Raw genomic sequence first — 20,524 nt, forward strand, 5'->3', positions numbered from 1 at the left:
GGGGGCTTTTTATTTACTAATATCAATTAGGCTTTTTATTTATCAATTGTGGCTTATTTTCATATTAATTATTTACTGACTATGTTATAAACTCCATATACTGTATAGTACGTTTAAAATATATTGTGCTCCTCAAGTTTACGTATATGGTATACCCTTAGATAACCTTATATAACCTTATATAATACTGACATCTCACAAGTATTATTTGAAACTCACAAATTATTATTGGATACTTTAGGGGTAGTGCTAAAACGAAAAAGTTAACTTTTTTACAATTCAAATAAAAATTTTACTTGAATACCAAAATTATGAAAGTACAAAAAAATTTATTTTCTTCTAGTCACATTATTGGTCTGACAGATTTTTAAATAATAATTCTTGTTTACATATCTTGAAAGAGTTTTCGTTTGTTATTAAATAATAGTAACAAAAAATCTCTAACGTATAATAATCGAGTGGCTTTATGATTTTATTTAAAGCTAAGCATCAATTATGAAATTTAGTTGATAAATAAATAAAACAAGTATGTGAAAATTTGGACTTTCGTATACAGCTTATACAGCTTCAGGCGCAATCAAATAGCCACATGCGTTAAACAGCCACTTTCTATATTTATACTGTGCTTACAGAAGAGTACATCTAGGCAGGGTATAAAACAAACCTTACAAATACAATTTGCTCCGAACAATGAGTTACATTAAATCCGTCACTTAATTTTTTTTTGGTGATATTCAACAGAAGAAATATATTCAGGGTTTATTGATATTGTGGCTAAATTTGGCCAGAATTAATGATAAATCTGCAGATCATTTAAAGAATTTACGTCATGTGATGCAATGGTATGAAAATAAAGGATCGTGCTATGCATACTGAAAATAAAAACCTGGTGTGAAATAATCATTCCGATTCTCTGGAAATATTTGAGAGAAGCCATTACTATTAATGTAATCATTTTGTATTTATCAGATGTATTAAAAAATAATTTAAAGAATCAATTTGTAAAAAATTCTTATTAAAGATCTTTATTTAATTTTTATAAATATTTAAATTTTAAATTTTAATTACATTTCTACATTTCTACATTTTTTATCAATTAAAATACAAGAATAAGATACCTTTATCAGTTTAATAATACATCTCAAATACAATACTTGTACCAATAATTCGGATTAGGAAGATAAAAATAGGTTAAATTGATCAAAACGCCTAATTAATGTTTGTTTTTTAATTACATATTTGACTACTAATGGCGAATCATTTTGTGAAATTCTTTAAAATTCATTGATTAATTAAATATGCAAACAATATACAATATTTTAGGACGACAAAGAAACCCATTACAAAATCACTATTAGTTAGTAGGGCTAATGAATTGTATGGGAAATTTTTTATATAATTACATAATTGATGAAAATTATTAGTATTTATTCAAATTATTTTTATTTAATCTAGTGCATATGTAGAAAAATAATAAATATAAATAAATAAAAGATAATACCATGATAGAGTCTATTGTTTTATTAAAAAAGAATTCCTTTTAATAATCATAAATTGGACTTTCAAAATATAAATAAATATAATAATTATTTCAACTGGTTCATCCTTCGATGTGGATCAAATGGTCTACTGCAATTACTACATTTTTTTTATTCTTATTCATATTCATTTTTACGTTATATTTTGGCTATAAATTAAAATTATCTAATAAATTATAATTAGTTAATAGTATTAAAAACATCAATTTAATAAAAGTGGTTTAGTAAAAATGTAGGAAAAAAATATTAAAGAATAATCTATATGTTATATGTAAATAGAATTACTAGGAATATTATAAAGTAATTATTATAAAAAAAATATTAAATATTATTAAAATGGTTTATATAACAAATATTTTTTTATAAATCGAAAATATGGGGATTATACATGAAAAATTATAAAGTATTATTTTACAGTTACATACAATTAGTATACAATTTAATACGTTTTATTTACATATTTAATTTTTATTTTACTATTAATATTTTAATATACGATTTATATTCTATTTTTAAATTTTTAGCAAACTTACAAAGTACAACAATACTAGTCCTATAAGGAATATTGAATAAAAATAGTTATTTGATAGTTTTCCATAACTGTATTAAAATTGATCAAAGATCGATATTTCTCATTTTAGTTTCTAATCAATTACAGTAATATTGTTATTGCAAAATTTTGCAATTTATTATTCGTTCCGCAAAATTTTGTTTATTGATAAAAATTCTTAATATTTAAACTCTAAAACAAGTAGTACGCTTACCATAAGGGAATAATAATATATAAAGTTCATGAATACATTATAACAAGTAAAAAGTATACGAAATATATTTATGTAAGCACATAAGTGAAATACAAATTATCATTTTTAGCAAAATTAAAGTGTATACATCAAAGTTAAATTTAGCATAATCATGAATGTAAATCTCTATAAACTCGAAATAATATTCTAGTTTAATTTTTAGTAATAATTTGAAATACTTCATAATCCTCTATTGTAAATTTATCATCATCTCTAATCTTTTTCTCATAATACAGTTTTTTAGAGTATAAATGATCATAATCATTATATATATTTGACCCCCATGTCATAAGATCGTCACCAAAAAATATTCCATGATTAAGGACACGATTATTTATAGTGTGATCTATATCTTTTACATTACTTAAAATTGCGTTTTTTAAATTACACTTACTCTTAAAGGAAAAAATAAAACTATGCATAGTTTGATGATAACTTCCAGAAGGTGTCCATGTTAAAGGATTATATCCACCAAGAATTTCATCTGTTCCTTTTACTTTAATAAATGTAATTGTATTAGATTTATTATCACACAATTCATGAAATTTTGTAGGAGTAAATCCATCTCTGCTTCCTCTTAATATCAATTTAAATTTGTATGGTAAATATAACTCTCTCAAATATGAATATTTACTATTATAATCCACATTATTAATCCATCTAAAAATAATCGAAATTATATTCAAATTAACAATTTTTGTATCAATAATTTCATCAATTTTTATATTTCTGGGAAGCAAAATGTTATTATCACTTGGTTCACTGTCAGGATTCATATAAGAACTTAACAAACTTTCAAAAAGTTGTTGATCAAGTAATTTTTTATAAGGATATATTTTACATAAGAAATCTTTAGGTGATAAACTATAAAATCTAATCAAAGGTATACAGTGCTGTAAAGTATTTTTTATTGTTTTAAAATCATCATCTGTCCATTTATCAAGAGGTTTTGAAACAATGGTTTGATTTTTTGCAAGACCCCATTTTAATACATTTTCCCAAACTTCAATTTCTTTCATTTGTAAATCATCTCTTTTAATAAGTGAAACTAAAGATTTTTCTGGAAGTGAAGTAAAATCGAGTGAACTAAATACTTGCTCTGGAGTGTTTGCCATAATATCTGTACAACATTGTTGAAGTTCTAATAAATTACTGGATTGAAAACTTGTTCTATGTGTAAGTTCAAAATGTTGTTTAATCCACATGGATTTGTTTTCTATTAAATACTTTTGCAAATAATCAACTAATTCTTGAAGTTGCAATTGATCAGCAACAGCCAATAATTCCAAATTTTCTGAAACGTTTTGCCCATTTAACGAAAGAATGCCACCATAAATATACCTATGGTATATAACAAAAAAAAGAGTTATTGAATATAAATCAAGATTATGATACGTTAAATTAAATTTTTAAAAATTCTTACATTAAAATTATTTGAAAAATTTCTGGTGAGATTTTTGGTAATCTAATATGAGTTAAGACATTATCATTATTTTTCTTATTTGTCGCTATAGTTCTTCTTAGATACGGAGAACGATAACATAATATATTCGTATGAGCATGAAATATTTTTACGTTAGGATCTTCTCCAACTTCAATTGCAATATCATAATATTCATCATCTTTTAATAATTCAATAAGATTTTGACTTAATTTCGAAAAAAATTGAGTAGACATTTTTTTTTTTTATGTCGTAAATTAAACAATTTGAATGAAATTTATAAGTTAATGTAGTGTAACCGTTAACTGTTAACTGCTAACTAAATCTTCTGTACGACTTAAAAATTTCGGCTAAATGATTTTCATTATTTTTAATTATTTTCACATGTTTCATGAAACTTTTTTTTTTAATACATTATTGAATACAGTTTTTTAAATTTAGACGGACCAAAAATTCGGGTCAGAAAGAAGCTGAAAGAAAAATATTTTATGCATTATATTAAATAAAAGGATTAATTTTACATTCACCTCCGGTGAATTTCACCTTGATCTGCAAATTATTAAAATTTTTAATTTTACCCTGGTGAAATTCACCAGGTGATTTTGTACTACATACTTTTACACGTTAGTTTTGAAAATAGATTTATTTATTTTTTTTGCTTGCTTTTTGCTAACATCGTCTTCTTCAGATAACAATAATTTCAAATAGTTTCAAGGAATTTAAGGTAAGATTTGCTTTCTTACTGTTTTATTGTTATTGTTTTTTTATTACTAAACAGTAGTTACAGTACTAATCAGTTTTTTATTCTTTTTATTCTCTATATCATTCCCTTTGCTTCCTCTTTGTTTTATCATCACTTTCTTATCACTTTCACCTTGTTTCTTTTATACTTTTATTATTACTTTCGCTCCTTCATTATCCCTTCTTTCCTTTTACATTCTTTCATCATCATTATCGCTTTCTCATCATCTATTTCGTCCCTTTACATTATTTCATCATTATTTTCGCTTCCTCATCATCTATTTCGTCCCTTTACATTTTTTCATCATCATTTTCACTCCCTCATCGTCTATTTCGTCCCTTTACATTTTTTAATCATCATTTTCACTCTTTCATCATCTATTTTATCTGTTTACGTTTTTTAATCATCATTTTCACTCCTTCATCATCTATTTTGTTTGTTTATGTTTTTTCATCATCATTTTCACTCCCTCATTATCTATTTCGTCCCTTTACGTTATTTCATCATTATTTTCGCTCCCTCATCATCTATTTCGTCCCTTTACATTTTTTAATCATCATTTTTACTCCCTCATCATCTATTTTGTTTGTTTACATTATTTCATCATTATTTTCGCTCCCTCATCATCTATTTCGTCCCTTTACATTTTTTCATCATCATTTTCACTTCATCATCTATTTTGTCTGTTTACGTTTTTTTATCATTATTTTCACTCCCTCATCATCTATTTTGTTTGTTTACGTTTTTTCATCATCATTTTCACTCCCTCACCATCTATTTCGTCCCTTTACATTTTTTCATCATCATTTTCACTCCCTCATCTATTTTGTCTGTTTACGTTTTTTTATCATTATTTTCACTCCCTCATCATCTATTTTGTCTGTTTACGTTATTTCATCATTATTTTCGCTCCCTCATCATCTATTTCGCCCCTTTACATTTTTTCATCATCATTTTCACTCCCTCATCGTCTATTTCGTCCCTTTACATTTTTTAATCATCATTTTCACTCCTTCATCATCTATTTTATCTGTTTACGTTTTTTAATCGTCATTTTCACTCCTTCATCATCTATTTTGTTTGTTTATGTTTTTTCATCATCATTTTCACTCTCTCATCATCTATTTCGTCCCTTTACGTTATTTCATCATTACTTTCGCTCCCTCATCATCTATTTCGTCCCTTTACATTTTTTTCATCATCATTTTCACTCCTTCATCATCTATTTTGTTTGTTTACGTTTTTTCATCATCATTTTCACTCCCTCATCATCTATTTTGTCCCTTTACGTTTTTTCATCATCATTTTTACTCTCTCATCATCTATTTTGTTTCTTTACGTTTTTTCATCATCATTTTTACTCTCTCATCATCTATTTTGTTTGTTTATGTTTTTTCATCATCTATTTCGTCCCTTTATGTTTTTTCATCATCATTTTTACTCTCTCATCATCTATTTTGTTTCTTTACGTGTTTTCATCATCATTTTCACTCCTTTATTATCTATTTTGTTTGTTTATGTTTTTTCATCATCATTTTCACTCCCTCATTATCTATTTTATCTGTTTACGTTGTTTAATCATCATTTTCACTCCCTCATCATCTATTTTGTTTGTTTACGTTTTTTCATCATCATTTTCACTCCCTCATCATCTATTTTGTTTCTTTACATGTTTTCATCATATTTTCGTTTCTTTATCATTACTTTTGCTCTCTTATCATCATTTTCACTCTTTTTACATTTTCATTATTATTTTCATTCTTTTATCACTACCTTCACTCCTTCATTATCTATTCAAGTTTATTAAATCATTTGATTATTTAACAATTAGTACCAATAATGTATTATACTGTATATATGCATTGTGTTATAATTAGAGATGTTAAAAATTAAAAATTGTACTTTGTTCAAAAACGAGTTTTAATAAAAATAATTATAAATCACATGATCCGGTAAAAAATCACCTCCGGTGAATTTCACCTCTGGTGAGCGTTAAAATGATCCTAAATAAAATATATTATTAAATTTATGCGAACCTTTTAAATATCTGGACGACTATATCTAACGGATGTGATTACTAGTTATTGGAAAACCCCAAAAAAAATCACCAACAAACGTTTCACCGAAAGGGTTATTTCACCAACAAATGTTTCACCGACAATCATTTCACCGACATAAAAAATAAATATTGAATATGAGATATTTTATTATAAAAACTTTTTTGGATATTTAGTTTAGATCTAATAAGTATTGATACTTACTTCCATCTTAGATGGGCTAGTAGATAGAATAACATATCTATTGCATTTTTTTTATTTTTTTTATATATGTTATTATAAATTTCATTAAAATAATAAAACTATTGTGAAAAGTATGTGCTATTCCCCTAAGGAAATCTATAATAGTAGTTTTTTGTATTTTATTAAATCTAACTAAGAATACGTGTTACTAACAAAAAATTCCCTATTTCATATAAAGATATTGTATATTTAATTTTATATATGTCAGTGAAACGTTTGTCGGTGAAATAACCCTGTTCGGCCTGTTGGTGAAACGTATGTCGGTGAAATGTTTGTCGGTGAAGTAATTGTCGGTGAGTTAAACGCGACCCGGAAAAGGGAAAAAATGGACAAAAATTTAGTTGATTTCGAATAGTATCTATAAACAACATTTTTCTTTTTAAGACAATATTAATAAACAAAAATTAGTGAATTGTACCAACTACCAAATCAGAGAAATACAAATACAGTAACTGGTAAGTATAAAACTATGCAAGAACGAACAAGAATGAATTATGAAGTAAACATAACGATTCAATTTATTATATACACCTATTTAAGATTTTTTTTATTTATATATAAAAAATTTTTTTCTCAAAATGTTATATTTTAAAAAAATTTCTTCTTAATTTTCGGTTACACAATTTTTTAATTCACGTGATTAAGAAGATCGACTGTTTACGTAAATTTTGTGAAACTCGGGAATTTTATTTCCGTTCATCGTTTCATGTTTTAAAATTGTATTTTAAAATTTTAAAAATTTTATTCACAGTATTATGGCTACTATTCGAAAAGGAATGAATTAGGAAGTAACCATAACGATTCAATTTATTATATACACCTATTTAAGATTTTTTTATTTATATATAAAAAATTTTTTTCTCAAAATGTTATATTATTAATTCACGTGATTAAGAAGATCGAATGTTTACGTAAATTTTGTGAAACTCGGGAATTTTATTTCCGTTCATCGTTTCATGTTTTAAAATTGTATTTTAAAATTTTAAAAATTTTATCACAGTATTATGGCTACTATTCGAAAAGAAATAGTTAAAGTTGCAATTAATAGAGCATATGCATTATTAGACTTTAATATTCAAAATAATATAGAAAAACAACATGTATTTAAAATACAAACTGTTCTTGCTGAAAAATCTCTTACAAAGGATGAAAAATCATATGCAGTAAAAGACTTAAATAACGCTCTTGATTATTTTAAAATTGTTAATAATCAAGGAACAAAAAGAATTTGTGAAAATTGTCATGATGAATGTTTAGCTATATTATATTGTGAACATTGTATTCGAAATTATTTAAAAGAAAATTTTTCAAACTGGACATCTGGAAATAATGATATTGATAATTTAATACAACAATGTCAAATAAAAGCACTTAGTCCAGCTATGATAGTAGAATGGATTCCTTATAATAATTTGCAAAATATTAAATACTTAACTAAAGGTGGATGTTCTGAAATTTATACAGCACTTTGGATTGATGGAAATTATGAAGAATGGGATCCAAAAGAAAAACAATTAAAAAGATGTGGACGGATAAATGTAGTGCTCAAAAAATTAGAAAATGTTGAAAGTGCCAATAAAAGTTGGTTTGATGAGGTATATATAGTAATTAAAAGTATTTTAAATTTTTTTTAAAAAATTTAATTGCAATTTCTTTTAATTTTTGTAGGGTATATCTCATTTACACATAAGTAGCAAAACTTCCCTTATAGTACGATGTTATGGTTTAACTCAAAATCCATTTAATGGAAATTATATGCTTGTAATGTATCCTATGAATATAAATCTAAGAGAATATTTGCAACAAAATCATAATAAACTTACATGGAAAGAAGGAATTCAAATTATTTCTGATATAGTTACTACAGTTTCAATGATTCACCAAGAGAACGCAATTCACAGAGATTTACATTCTGGAAATGTATTATTTAGCCAAATTAATCAAGGATTTTATGTCAGTGATCTTGGATTTTGTGGACCAGCTAATATACCATTAGATAGTATATATGGTAATCTTTCATATATAGCACCTGAAGTTATTGTTAAAAAGAAATATTCTTTTGCATCTGATATTTATAGTATTGGCATGCTTATGTGGGAAATCTCATCTGGACAACCACCTTTTATTAAAAAACATGATTATGATCTTGCAATAAAAATAATAAATGGAATGAGACCAAAAATAATACCGGGCACTCCTTTAGAATATAAAGAATTAATGGAACAATGTTGGGATGCTAATCCTATGAAAAGACCTGATATTGGCACTCTTTTAAATAAATTTAGAGATCTCCTTAGAGTATATACTCAAAATGAAAATGAACAAAGAATAATTAGTAAATTCATAAATATTAATAACTCTCAATTAAATACAAGATTTAATGTAAATTCTAGCTCTACTAATAGTTCCTTTTTTGGAAGGTTTAGTGTAAGTTCTAGTAATTGGAATATTAGTAGTAGTAGAGTTTATAATTTTGAAAATTTACCTGAACCAAGAAATGCAACAAAAGGTAAGAATTCTTTATTGTGCAGTTTTAGTTTATACAATATAATATTAATTATTCATTTTATATATTTAGTAGAACAAGATGGTAATTATTAAAATATGTTTAACATATATTAATATTGTTATTTTTTTTTTACTATATTAACTTTATTTTTATAGCTTACCATAGTATACAATTTGATTTTGATTTACAAGATGGCATGATTATTGGTAAGATTATCAATTAATATATTATATATATTTTGTTCTATAATTCTAATTTGTAATCCATTTATTTTTAAAAAGTAGAAAAAAAATCTAATAAAAGAAGTTATTTTAATGGTAATAGATCGTTTTTTATAATAATTAATTACAATGCTGTAAATCAAATAATCAATTTTCTTATTTATTACTATAAAATAGATGATGAAAAAGATTTAGCTTATAATTCTAATAAAAAAGTCAATTCAAATAATAATGAAGGTAATTATTACTGAAATTTTCATATTTACTTTTTATCATTATTAATATAATTTTTTTTAAATTTTAGAAATACAATATCATGAAATTGGATATCAATATATGCAAAGAACTTATGCTACGAGTAAGATGGATCTTAACTATTTATTAAATTAGGGTAATACCATTATTATTTTTGTTTGTGAATTTTTTATTATTTTATTTATTAGGATTATTTAACAATATTTGCAAATTTTCTTAGTTTGTAATTTAAATAATTCATTTTATTTATTTATTAGTATAGTACAATATATTTATTATAGAATATGAATAAATTTATAATTTAAACATTATTATAATATTTAATAAAAGTGTATATAGCGAATAGTTTTGTTAAAGTTCATCATATAAATATGGTAATACTAGGGAACGGAGACCGTTGTTAAATCTGGAGCGAAAATTTAATAAAATTACTTACCGACACACGTAATTACTTAATCGGACAACAGGGTATTTGTGAAACCGACACGTGTAGTATGATATGGTCCTTCGCTTCGTTCCGGATCAATGAATTATATTATAATTTTTGAATAGTGGATGACACCATTAGACATCCAATAAAGGATCTAAATGTTAATAAAAAAAATATTGAGAAATTATTTTTTTAAAAAAAAAATTCAACGCTAATTAATACTTCTTAATAAACTCAATTTAACTACGCTGAGATAATTAAAATCGGATTATTTGTATCAAAAATTATAAGCTTTTAAAAATATGATTTTAATTCGGCTTTGGCCACATGATATTTTTAGCATAACATAATGGAAATTTAAATAGTACTTAATTATGATTGGTTTAAATATAAAATCATATGATTTTAAGGTCATGTGATATATCATATAAGTGATAAAAGTGGATCTCTTAATTGTCTTATGGTGTCATCGAACCAAGATGTAAATAATTTAAAATTTTAAAGCATGATAGCATGACGGAAATTTTACTATTTCGCAAATTTTTTGACATATCATTGAATTTGAGAATATACTGCTGACATTTAGCTAACTAATATTCAAATCTTAAATTACAAAAATTACCAAAGGCTGTAGCGTCATACCTTACATATGAATTAAGGTATTTACAAAGCCTTATATTAATTATCATTAATACTATAATGATTAATTTTTGTCTATAGAAATATACACTTGAATAAACAAATAATATTTAGTAATATGATAATTTATTAATGGTTTCCTTTTTAAACACTTCTTATTACCGATTATCTTTTAAAAATATTTTGGATATTTAGAGCAACCGAATTCACACTCAATATATCAGATTATTATCTCTGATATAAAGTTTCTGTTGAAGTTCCACAGATAGAGAGGAATTTGGAATTATAAATTTTAACTCTCTTTCTTACGTTGATATCATGATCGCGATTATTCTTCAAATACTAACTGAATGTTACGTAATGCTTGAGCTTGTGACCCTTTAAAAGTTACACTTAAGTTCGTACATATTGAGTGCTCTAAATATAATTTATTATTATATATGAAGTAAATAAATATATATATGTACAGTACATAAATGGCAATTGTGTTAGTGAATCATAGTTTTTATGAAGAGTGATACAGTATTTACAACTTTATAACAATTTATATTTTAAAGAATTTCAGAAAATTACTAGTGTGACAATTTCACGCGGTTATTTTTTTATTAGATAACAATAATAAATTTAACGTTAGAACAGCAAATAACTAAATTCTTTTTAGCTTAGCTTATAATTTAAGTCAAACCTTAATAATATATTATTTCTATAATAAAATATTTACCGAAATATAGTATACATCCAGTACCCTCCAAGCATTAAAATTTTGTACAATTATTTTATAGTTGAAGCTGTTGAAAATACAGAAAAATAAATATAAGATATACTTTCGAAAGAGCAGGAATAATTGAAAGAATATAAAAAATTTATATTAAACTAAGCATCAGGTGTAAATGGCGTACGTCAGAACGATCCATAAAAAAAATGGTAGCCGGATTTGTTTCCAAGTTACATATGATGATTCGGATGATTATCTTCAGTAATTATAAACTTTTACGCCGCAAAGGTTTGTATTAATTTTAAAAATTTTATTTGCAAATGAAGAAAATACGTACACGTACAAATTGTTTCACGATCGAAAATCGAAATATAATTATCAAAACAATTTAAAAAAAATTTTTTTTTAATTAACAACCAGGTTTAACTTACTTGAAATGATTAATAATAGTGAAATTTACATATCAGCAGCAAATTTGCTTATACAATGTTGCAAAATGATTATGGATAGATTGAATGTCACAGGATATTTTGACATACCAAAATCGATTTTAATAGAACATCACAAATCTGTTTATAAAGTAAAATGAAAATAAGTTCTTTTAATTTTTTAGAATTAGAACTTGAGTTAAAAAATTTTTCAATTAGATATATACTGTGCATTACTTAACAGTAATGATAGGACAAAATATTTAAAATGGTAAGTTGTCACGGAATTTGTAAACTGATCGACATCCGACATTTAATGGATTCGCAAAAAAAATTTTTTTATTTACTCTCTTACTCTTTCACGTTGCAAATCTAATAGAAAAATATGTCTAGGCAATGTTTTAATGTTTTCCAAATTTAAGTCGAGATTTTGAAAGATGATGAATATTATGATATTACTATTGAAGTTGGTAACGATCCAAAGTAAAAATATTTCGTGCACATATGATTATTCTGTATTACCGTTCTCCATTTTTACGACGGACATTATCCAACAAAAAAAATGATGATGGTGTCTTGACTCATATTAAGTTATCGAATATCTCACCAGACACCTTTCAAATTATTTTAAAGTAAGTTATATTAACTAATTTTTATTAGTATTTTAAATATTTTATATTTATTATATTTTTTATTATTTAGATACATTTATGGTGGTTTCATTTTGTTAAATGAACAAGAACCTTCAGAAATCTTAAAAGTTTTGGTCGCTGCTGATCAATTACTACTTCAAGAACTAATTGATTATTTGCAAACATATTTAATTGAAAATAAATCTGAGTGGATGGAACAATATTTTGAACTTATTCACCAAGCAGCTTTTCAATCAATTCTTTATTAGAACTTCAACAATATTGTACAAATTTCATGACTAAATTTCCTGAAAAAATATTTAAATCACTTGATTTTACCTCGCTTTCAGAAAAATCCTTGGTTTCGCTTATTAAAAGAGATGATTTACAAATGAAAGAAATTGAAATTTGGGATCATGTATTAAAATGGGGACTTGAAAAAAATCCTACACTTCTTCTAGATCCTACAACTTGGTCAGATGACGATTTTTAAAATGATGAAAAATACTTTGCAACATTGTTTACCTTTAATTAGGTTTTTTAGTTTATCTTCGGAAGATTTCTTTCAAAAAGTTCGACCTTATAAAAAATTTATAAAACATCAACTTTATGAAGAGTTATTAGAGTCATATTTAAATCCTAATAGCGAACCAAATGATAATATTTTACTTCCTCGATCTAGAAATATTGATGGAATTATTGATTTGAAAATTGTCTGTTTAAATATTGCTTCTTTAATTTCAAGATGGATCGATAAAATTGATATTAAAAGCAAATATGCTTATGCAAGAGAATTATATTTGCCATATAAATTTAAATTACTCTTAAGGGGAAGCAGAGATGGATTCACTCCTAAAAAATTTCATGAATTATGTGATAATAAACTTTGTACTATAACATTTATTAAAGTAAAAGGAACGGAAGAAATTATCGGAGGATATAATCCTTTAGAATGGAAATCGAGTGGTTTATAAGTTAAAACCAGAGATAGTTTTATATTTTCTTTTAAAAATAAGAATAATTTCCAAGATTCAATCTTAAGTAATGTAATGGATGTGAATTATGCAGTTTGTTATGGTGATAATGTCGGGCCTGCATTTGGTCGTGATATTGATATTTTTGTGAACAGTAGTGATAGTTCAGAAGAATATAATTATTGTCAGTGTGAACAAAAATACTATGAAAGAGGGATAAGAGATACAGAGGATTTGTTTTCAATAGAAGGTTATGAAGTATTTCAAATTATAAAGAAAAGATGATTAAATACACAAATAATTTACTTGTAGTTTAATTTTATTTGCTTATTTTATATTTGCCTTAGTCCTTGACAGGGCGTTCTAAATCAGGAGTTATAACTGTATTGTTATAAATAATACTAATAAATAATTATACATTGTATTAAGAAATGCCAAATATTGAAATTATAAAACTAAAATCCAAATGATTGTAATTATGCCTTTTGTTTTTTTATTTAATAAAAAAATCTTAGATAATTATTTATTATTAATTTTGAGAAAAAATTTCTCATATTTAAATAAAAAATAATCTGTTTTATTGTGCTTTTTTTAATTTTCGTAACTGTATGTTGATGACTTCTGACGAAAAAAAAAAAAAAATTGGGATAGATTTTTGAACTCTTTCTGACGATCTTTTGTACAAAAAAATTTACAGAAGAAATATTTTACAAAATACAAAAATATTTTAATAATTCATATACAAATATGTCAAATAATACAGGTTTAACGTGGGAAGAGGATGCTAACAAAATTTTGGAAAGTTTTTATAAGGAGTTTGCCAACTTAGACTTGAAAGTATGTTTCCTAGAGATAAAGACGCAAGAACAATTCAAGTCATTAGTTGTAAAAAAATTAAAAGTATGGGATACTGTACCTATGGGAAAATCAATAACTGGTTTGATAGTTATGACAGATTATATAATAAATTTCATAATAAGGATGAGTGGTATAGTAATAAAGAAAAATTTTGCAAAGTTTCTCGAATAATATTCTTCGTCTATCCAAAGCGCACGCAGCAATGATACAAAATCACGTGAGCTGAAAGAGAAGATAAACTAAGGTTTGTGCGATACAGCAAATGACGCGTGTCAGATATCAAAGGTATCAATCTACATTTGATACTGTACAAATCGACATCTCAATATATTTGTTTCATTCTAAATTTTAAAAGTTTCCTTGTATTAGATTAGTTGAAACTTGAAAGTTTTTAGTCATTGTTTGTTTGTTTAGTATACGTGAGTATACGCACTTTATTGACACGATGTAAATTTTTAAGTCAATTTATTTCGATACTAATAAAGAGAGCTATTATAAAAAAAAGAGTTTCCTTGTATTAAATTTAAACTTAACGTTAATATAAAGAATGTTGACTAATTAATTATTGACTATAGGCTTTTGATTATTGAATTTGTTATTATTGGGCAAAATCGCAGATGAAAATCATTATTTATACAGCAATTATTATTAATACATCCTCTTTTACATATGACTTTTAATATTCGAAATAAATTTTTCAAGAATAAAAAAAAATCTATATTACCAAACTCATATTTTAATAATTCAATAAGATTTGACTTAATTCGAAAAAATTGGTACGACATTTTTTTTATGCCGTAAATGAAATTTATGTTAATATTCAACAAGTAGTGGGTTACGCAGAACATCTAACAGTCAAACGCAATTAAAAATATAAGACTGTTCAGACCAGAATCCGCTTAACAAGAGATATGTAAATAATTTTCATAAAAGGTGGATCCAATATAACAATTTCGAGAAATGAACGGTTATATTTTTTTAGGATGTTTGACGCAAAGATTTCTCCAAACGACATAAAGTAATGATTTAGTTATCAAGCGATTAAAAAAGCTGAACGATCAAGAAAAAGAAAAAAAAGAATATGCAATTATTAAAAACTACATAAGAAAATACGGAAGCCACTTCGCTAAAATCATTAAAATTAACAAAATGAAATATATTTTAATGTATTTTAATAATGAACAAGAATTATCATTTCTTTTTACTTTTTTAGGATGGGAAATTGAAAGATTGTATTATTTGTGTTTGGTTAATTACTTAATCGGAGTTAATTAGAAGATGATGAAAAAAAATCTATTTGAAAATGATACAGTAAATAATTTATATGAAAAAATAATATCTGATATCATTGTTTTTTATAAATTTTTGTTTTAATCTTACAGTACAATCTTATGGTACAATCCATGTTAATAATATTGTCATACAACAAGATAAAGATGTACAGTAATTAACCAAATATGGTAAAGTTTAAAAAAAAATTCAAAAAAATATTAGCATCGGCGTTTATGCATCTTTATGTCCATTTATGAGCGTTATATGGTCATGGCCAAGAAGTCTTTCTTCAAATAATTTAGATGGTAAATGAAGAAATGTACTCGTATATTGAATACATGAAGGGACATTTAAACAACTAATCAGTATTTATGCAGTAAAGTTATCTTTTATTTCATTTTTTTTATTTTTTATTTTTTATTTTTTTTGATTCCTGCGCAGAAATTGAAAGTAAAATCATCCGTTACATCAAATTTTTTTTTAAGAAACAAACAATTTACATTATGCATATTAGATAATGATCACTTGCATAAATTCCATATGAAAAATGTTTATACGGTTTGTACGGCTTTAATTTGACCGAGTGTCCGATTAAAATATTGAATCGGTTTCTATTCCAGCCACACCCAAGATCCGAGTAACTTAATATCGATATGTGTAGAAGTAAGCAAGCCACATCCGCCATAGATAATTTAATAATAGGCAAGTCAAATTTATATAAATTCTTCCAATTATTACAGATGTCATGAAATCGAATAATAATAATAACAAATAAAATGAAATAAAAATGAATAAGTAAATAATTATCGTTATACAGTAGGATAAAAAAAAAAATGTATTAATCTATCTTTTTTAGCTAAACAAATGAACAATAAACAAATGATTCACGTGTAAAATAAAAAACGCTTACAATTCTTAAAGAAGTTGTTTTATTCTTCTTATCTGTCATTTACTCTGATAATTAATTTATTTAACGTCATTTGATGTAAGCTTAAAAAAAATGAACCTTTTTGCGGTTCTTAGTGCTTTTCGAAAAGAATCTTTTCAGTTCTAAATGCGATTCAAGGAGAGAATAAAGAAAGAATTTTTAAATGCGTTTCAAGAAGAGAATAAAGAAATCTTTTCAGTTCTAAATGCATTTCAAGGAGATAATAATTTTTATTTTTATGCTCTTTTGGAAATATTTTACTTGGAAAAAATGAATTATAAAAGCAAATAAGTTACGATAATCATTCAGAAAATTTTATTAAAAAAAAAAAGAATTAACTACAAAAATTACGGGATTAATATTTTAATCTCTTTAAAATAATGCCACGTCAAAAAAAAAATAAAGTCCGCTAAAAAAATGTTTCAAAATGCTTTTCTGTGTTTTACAGAGGCATATCATGATATGCATTGTGAAGCAGAAAAAATCGAACGCACCCTAGCAATGGAATTAGCATCACCTGTGTGGGCCAAAATGAAGGATGAAGAAAAATTCCATGGTTTAGATTACAAAATGAAAAAAAATCAAATGATTGAAAAAGATATGACATTACTTAATAAGTCGAATTTTGAATTGATAATGTCAACGTTCAGTTCATTTATTATCGAACCAAAATGATGATAATGCGCGGAAATTTTTAATGAATTTATAGACGAATATATGGTGGATTTCTTGTGTAAGGAGAACCTTGATGATAATAATCTAGAAATAAAGAGAAAGGTTATCCTATGATCACTCAGATAAATGAGTTATTGAATTACTAGGCTGATATCAGAACGCTCATTCACGCTTACTCAGGCACATATACCAGATTTTATCTAGACTCAAAGAATCCCGACAAATAAGCATAAGCAAATTTGGAAAACCTTAGACATATACATACGTGAGCAGACCCATAAACTAAATCGTAAAAAAGCCTTCATTGCAATTAAAGCCCAAACTTTTTAAATTTAAACACAATAACTCACCAAATGTACCAAATGTGGTAAATTAAATTCAATTTTCTTGTGTAAGGAGAATACTAATAATCTAGAATAAAGAGAAAGGTTATCCTATGATCACTCAGATAAATGAGTTATTGAATTACTAGGCTGATATCAGAACGCTCATTCACGCTTACTCAGGCACATATACCAGATTTCATCTAGACTCACAAAGAATCCCGACAAATAAGCATAAGCAAATTTGGAAAACCTTAGACATATACATACATGAGCAGACCCATAAACTAAATCGTAAAAAAGCCTTCATTGCAATTAAAGCCCAAACTTTTTAAATTTAAACACAATAACTCACCAAATGTACCAAATGTGGTAAATTAAATTCAATTTTCTTGTGTAAGGAGAATACTAATAATCTAGAATAAAGAGAAAGGTTATCCTATGATCACTCAGATAAATGAGTTATTGAATTACTAGGCTGATATCAGAACGCTCATTCACGCTTACTCAGGCACATATACCAGATTTCATCTAGACTCACAGAGAATCCCAACAAATAAGCACAAGCAAATTTGGAAAACCTTAGACATATATATACGTGAGCAGACCCATGAACTAAATCGTAAAAAAGCCTTCATTGCAATTAAAGCCAAAACTTTTTAAATTTAAACACAATAACTCACCAAATGTACCAATGTGATAAATTAAATTAAATCCGATTTCTTGTGCAAGGAGAATAATTATCTAGAATAAAGAGAAAGGTTATCCTATGATCACTCAGATAAATAAGTTATTGAATTACTAGGCTGATATCAGAACGCTCATCCACGCTTACTCAGGCACATATACCAGATTTCATCTAGACTCACAAAGAATCCCAACAAATAAGCTTATAAGTAAATTTGGAAAACCTTAGACATATACATACGTGAGCAGACCCATGAACTAAATCGTAAAAAAGCCTTCATTGCAATTAAAGCCTAAACTTTTTAAATTTAAACACAATAACTCACCAAATGTACCAAATGTGATAAATAAATTCCTGTTGATTTTGTTATAGAACCTGGGTCTTGATGACAATGATTTGGAGATGCAATAAAAAAATAAGAATATTTATTCGCACAAAAAAAAGTTTGTTACCTTTCTCAAGAATAATAGAAAGGAAGAATATTATTTTTTTCGCATAAAAAAAATAAAAAATATTTATTTGCGCGAAAAAAGGTTACCTTTCTCTAAAAGAGGAAAAGAATAAGAAGATATTATTTTTTCGTGCAAAAAAAAAAATAAAAATATTTATTTGCGCGAAAAAAGTTAGTTACCTTTCTCTCTAAAGGAGGGAAAGAATAAGTGGATGTGTATGTGTGAAATAGGAGGATGTTTGGAATAAGAGGATGTGTAATAAAAAAAAAAGAAAAAAGGACTGTATAAATATTTTTTTTTTGTTGCACAAATTTTTCATATAAAAAGTATAAATGATATTAATATTTGTAATCAACTCTTGCGGACTTGCAAAAATAGAAAAATAGTAAAAAATAGTCTATTGTTGATGTTTTAATTGATTTAATAAAAAAAATACTTTATACTGCGCATCAATAACAAAAAATTATTACAGTATAAGTTTGTAAGCAAAAAAAATATTTTATTTGATATAAAAGTATCTTTTACAATAACAATCATATTATCTTATATAATTATGAGTCATCACTTACATATTATTATAAAAAATCAGTGGCTTGTGTTATAAAAAATATTTGACATAAAAAGTATAATTAATCTGTATATCAGTCCGTCAAAATCACTAACCAATATCATTTCAGAATTTTAATAAGTTAAATTACATCTTTTACGCAAACTTATAAAAGTGCTATAAGACAATTTATGTTAGTCTATACTGTAAAGTTGACTACCATCCTGATTTTCTTTTAGTAATACTCAACTTTTCTTTACAACTTATTAATAAAAATTTTATTTTAATGTAAAATATTTAATTTTCTTTTAATATAATCAGGGATAAAAAAGTTTTATTGACAAGTTATTCCTTAAACTAGATATTTTTCATTTTACACCTAAAAATCATGGTTAAAAAAATTTCATCTTGAAATAAAAAATGATATTATAGCGACTCAAAAACTCATTCTCGAAAAAATAATTGGCATTTTTTTTATAATTTGATAATGGATTTTTATTTTTGAAAAATAAACTTTTTTTTTATTATGGAAATAGAAAGGAATTAGACAAAAAGGATGAAAAGATTAAAAGCTTAGAAAAGTGAGAAATGTTAAATTAGACCAACCTATTGAAGTGAAGCTACTGCATAACGCTCACTTAGTTGACTTTATAATTAGTACTTTTTTTTTAGTTTTATTGAATTCATTGAAAAAGGTAAAGATAGTTACATTGAATATTTAAAAATGGAAGTAAGATCATTAAAAAATGAAAGTCATTCAAAACCTCAAGATGATACACATCCAAATCCATCAATGTCAAATACTACTCATGTTCAACCAGAAATATCATAGCAACTTCACCCAGGTATCAGGAAGAAGAATTTGACCTATTACAACATTAAAATGTAGGCTTTTAATAAATGTATTTGTGTATAATATTATGTTACTTTATTTCATAGTCAGCACCAGTATTTTATTTTATCATTTTCAATGTAATTCTCTTTGAAATGTTAAAATATATATATGTTAAATATTTAAGTTTATTGGAAAAAATTATTAGACAAAGATATTTTTATTTATTTAATTGAAAAATAAAATATTTTTTTTACCCATTGTAATAAAGTTATTAAAATTTTTGAAAGATATAAATATATTAATTACATAATCTTTTAAA

The 20,524-nt window shown here is 25.1% G+C and overlaps 6 protein-coding genes across 6 annotated transcripts; 5 read left to right on the forward strand and 1 right to left on the reverse strand.

Annotated features, from left to right (window-relative positions):
• Nucleotides 1–2,493: 2,493 nt before the first annotated feature.
• On the reverse strand, nucleotides 2,494–4,018 carry OCT59_029343 (uncharacterized protein; the record flags this gene model as incomplete). Its single annotated transcript, XM_025322957.2, has 2 exons — nucleotides 2,494–3,682; nucleotides 3,765–4,018. The coding sequence occupies 2 exons, from the start codon at nucleotides 4,016–4,018 to the stop codon at nucleotides 2,494–2,496; spliced, it is 1,443 nt and encodes a 480-aa protein (XP_025164887.2).
• Nucleotides 4,019–9,041: 5,023 nt separating this feature from the next.
• On the forward strand, nucleotides 9,042–9,944 carry OCT59_029344 (uncharacterized protein; the record flags this gene model as incomplete). The annotated part of the gene is made up of 6 exons (XM_066143304.1): nucleotides 9,042–9,333; nucleotides 9,403–9,414; nucleotides 9,489–9,539; nucleotides 9,615–9,650; nucleotides 9,732–9,791; nucleotides 9,859–9,944. The coding sequence occupies 6 exons, from the start codon at nucleotides 9,042–9,044 to the stop codon at nucleotides 9,942–9,944; spliced, it is 537 nt and encodes a 178-aa protein (XP_065994641.1).
• A 3,203-nt stretch (nucleotides 9,945–13,147) lies between these two features.
• On the forward strand, nucleotides 13,148–13,627 carry OCT59_029345 (uncharacterized protein; the record flags this gene model as incomplete). Its single annotated transcript, XM_066143317.1, has 1 exon — nucleotides 13,148–13,627. One exon carries the CDS (start codon nucleotides 13,148–13,150, stop codon nucleotides 13,625–13,627), a length of 480 nt encoding a protein of 159 aa, XP_065994642.1.
• A 75-nt stretch (nucleotides 13,628–13,702) lies between these two features.
• Nucleotides 13,703–14,022, forward strand: OCT59_029346 (uncharacterized protein; the record flags this gene model as incomplete). The annotated part of the gene is made up of 2 exons (XM_066143325.1): nucleotides 13,703–13,885; nucleotides 13,975–14,022. The coding sequence occupies 2 exons, from the start codon at nucleotides 13,703–13,705 to the stop codon at nucleotides 14,020–14,022; spliced, it is 231 nt and encodes a 76-aa protein (XP_065994643.1).
• A 352-nt stretch (nucleotides 14,023–14,374) lies between these two features.
• On the forward strand, nucleotides 14,375–14,656 carry OCT59_029347 (uncharacterized protein; the record flags this gene model as incomplete). The annotated part of the gene is made up of 1 exon (XM_066143334.1): nucleotides 14,375–14,656. The coding sequence occupies one exon, from the start codon at nucleotides 14,375–14,377 to the stop codon at nucleotides 14,654–14,656; it is 282 nt and encodes a 93-aa protein (XP_065994644.1).
• Nucleotides 14,657–17,102: 2,446 nt separating this feature from the next.
• On the forward strand, nucleotides 17,103–17,360 carry OCT59_029348 (uncharacterized protein; the record flags this gene model as incomplete). Its single annotated transcript, XM_066143344.1, has 1 exon — nucleotides 17,103–17,360. One exon carries the CDS (start codon nucleotides 17,103–17,105, stop codon nucleotides 17,358–17,360), a length of 258 nt encoding a protein of 85 aa, XP_065994645.1.
• Between the last annotated feature and the right edge of the window lie 3,164 nt (nucleotides 17,361–20,524).

Source organism: Rhizophagus irregularis, chromosome 9 (assembly GCF_026210795.1).
Source record: "Rhizophagus irregularis chromosome 9, complete sequence".
NCBI lineage: Eukaryota > Fungi > Glomeromycota > Glomeromycetes > Glomerales > Glomeraceae > Rhizophagus > Rhizophagus irregularis.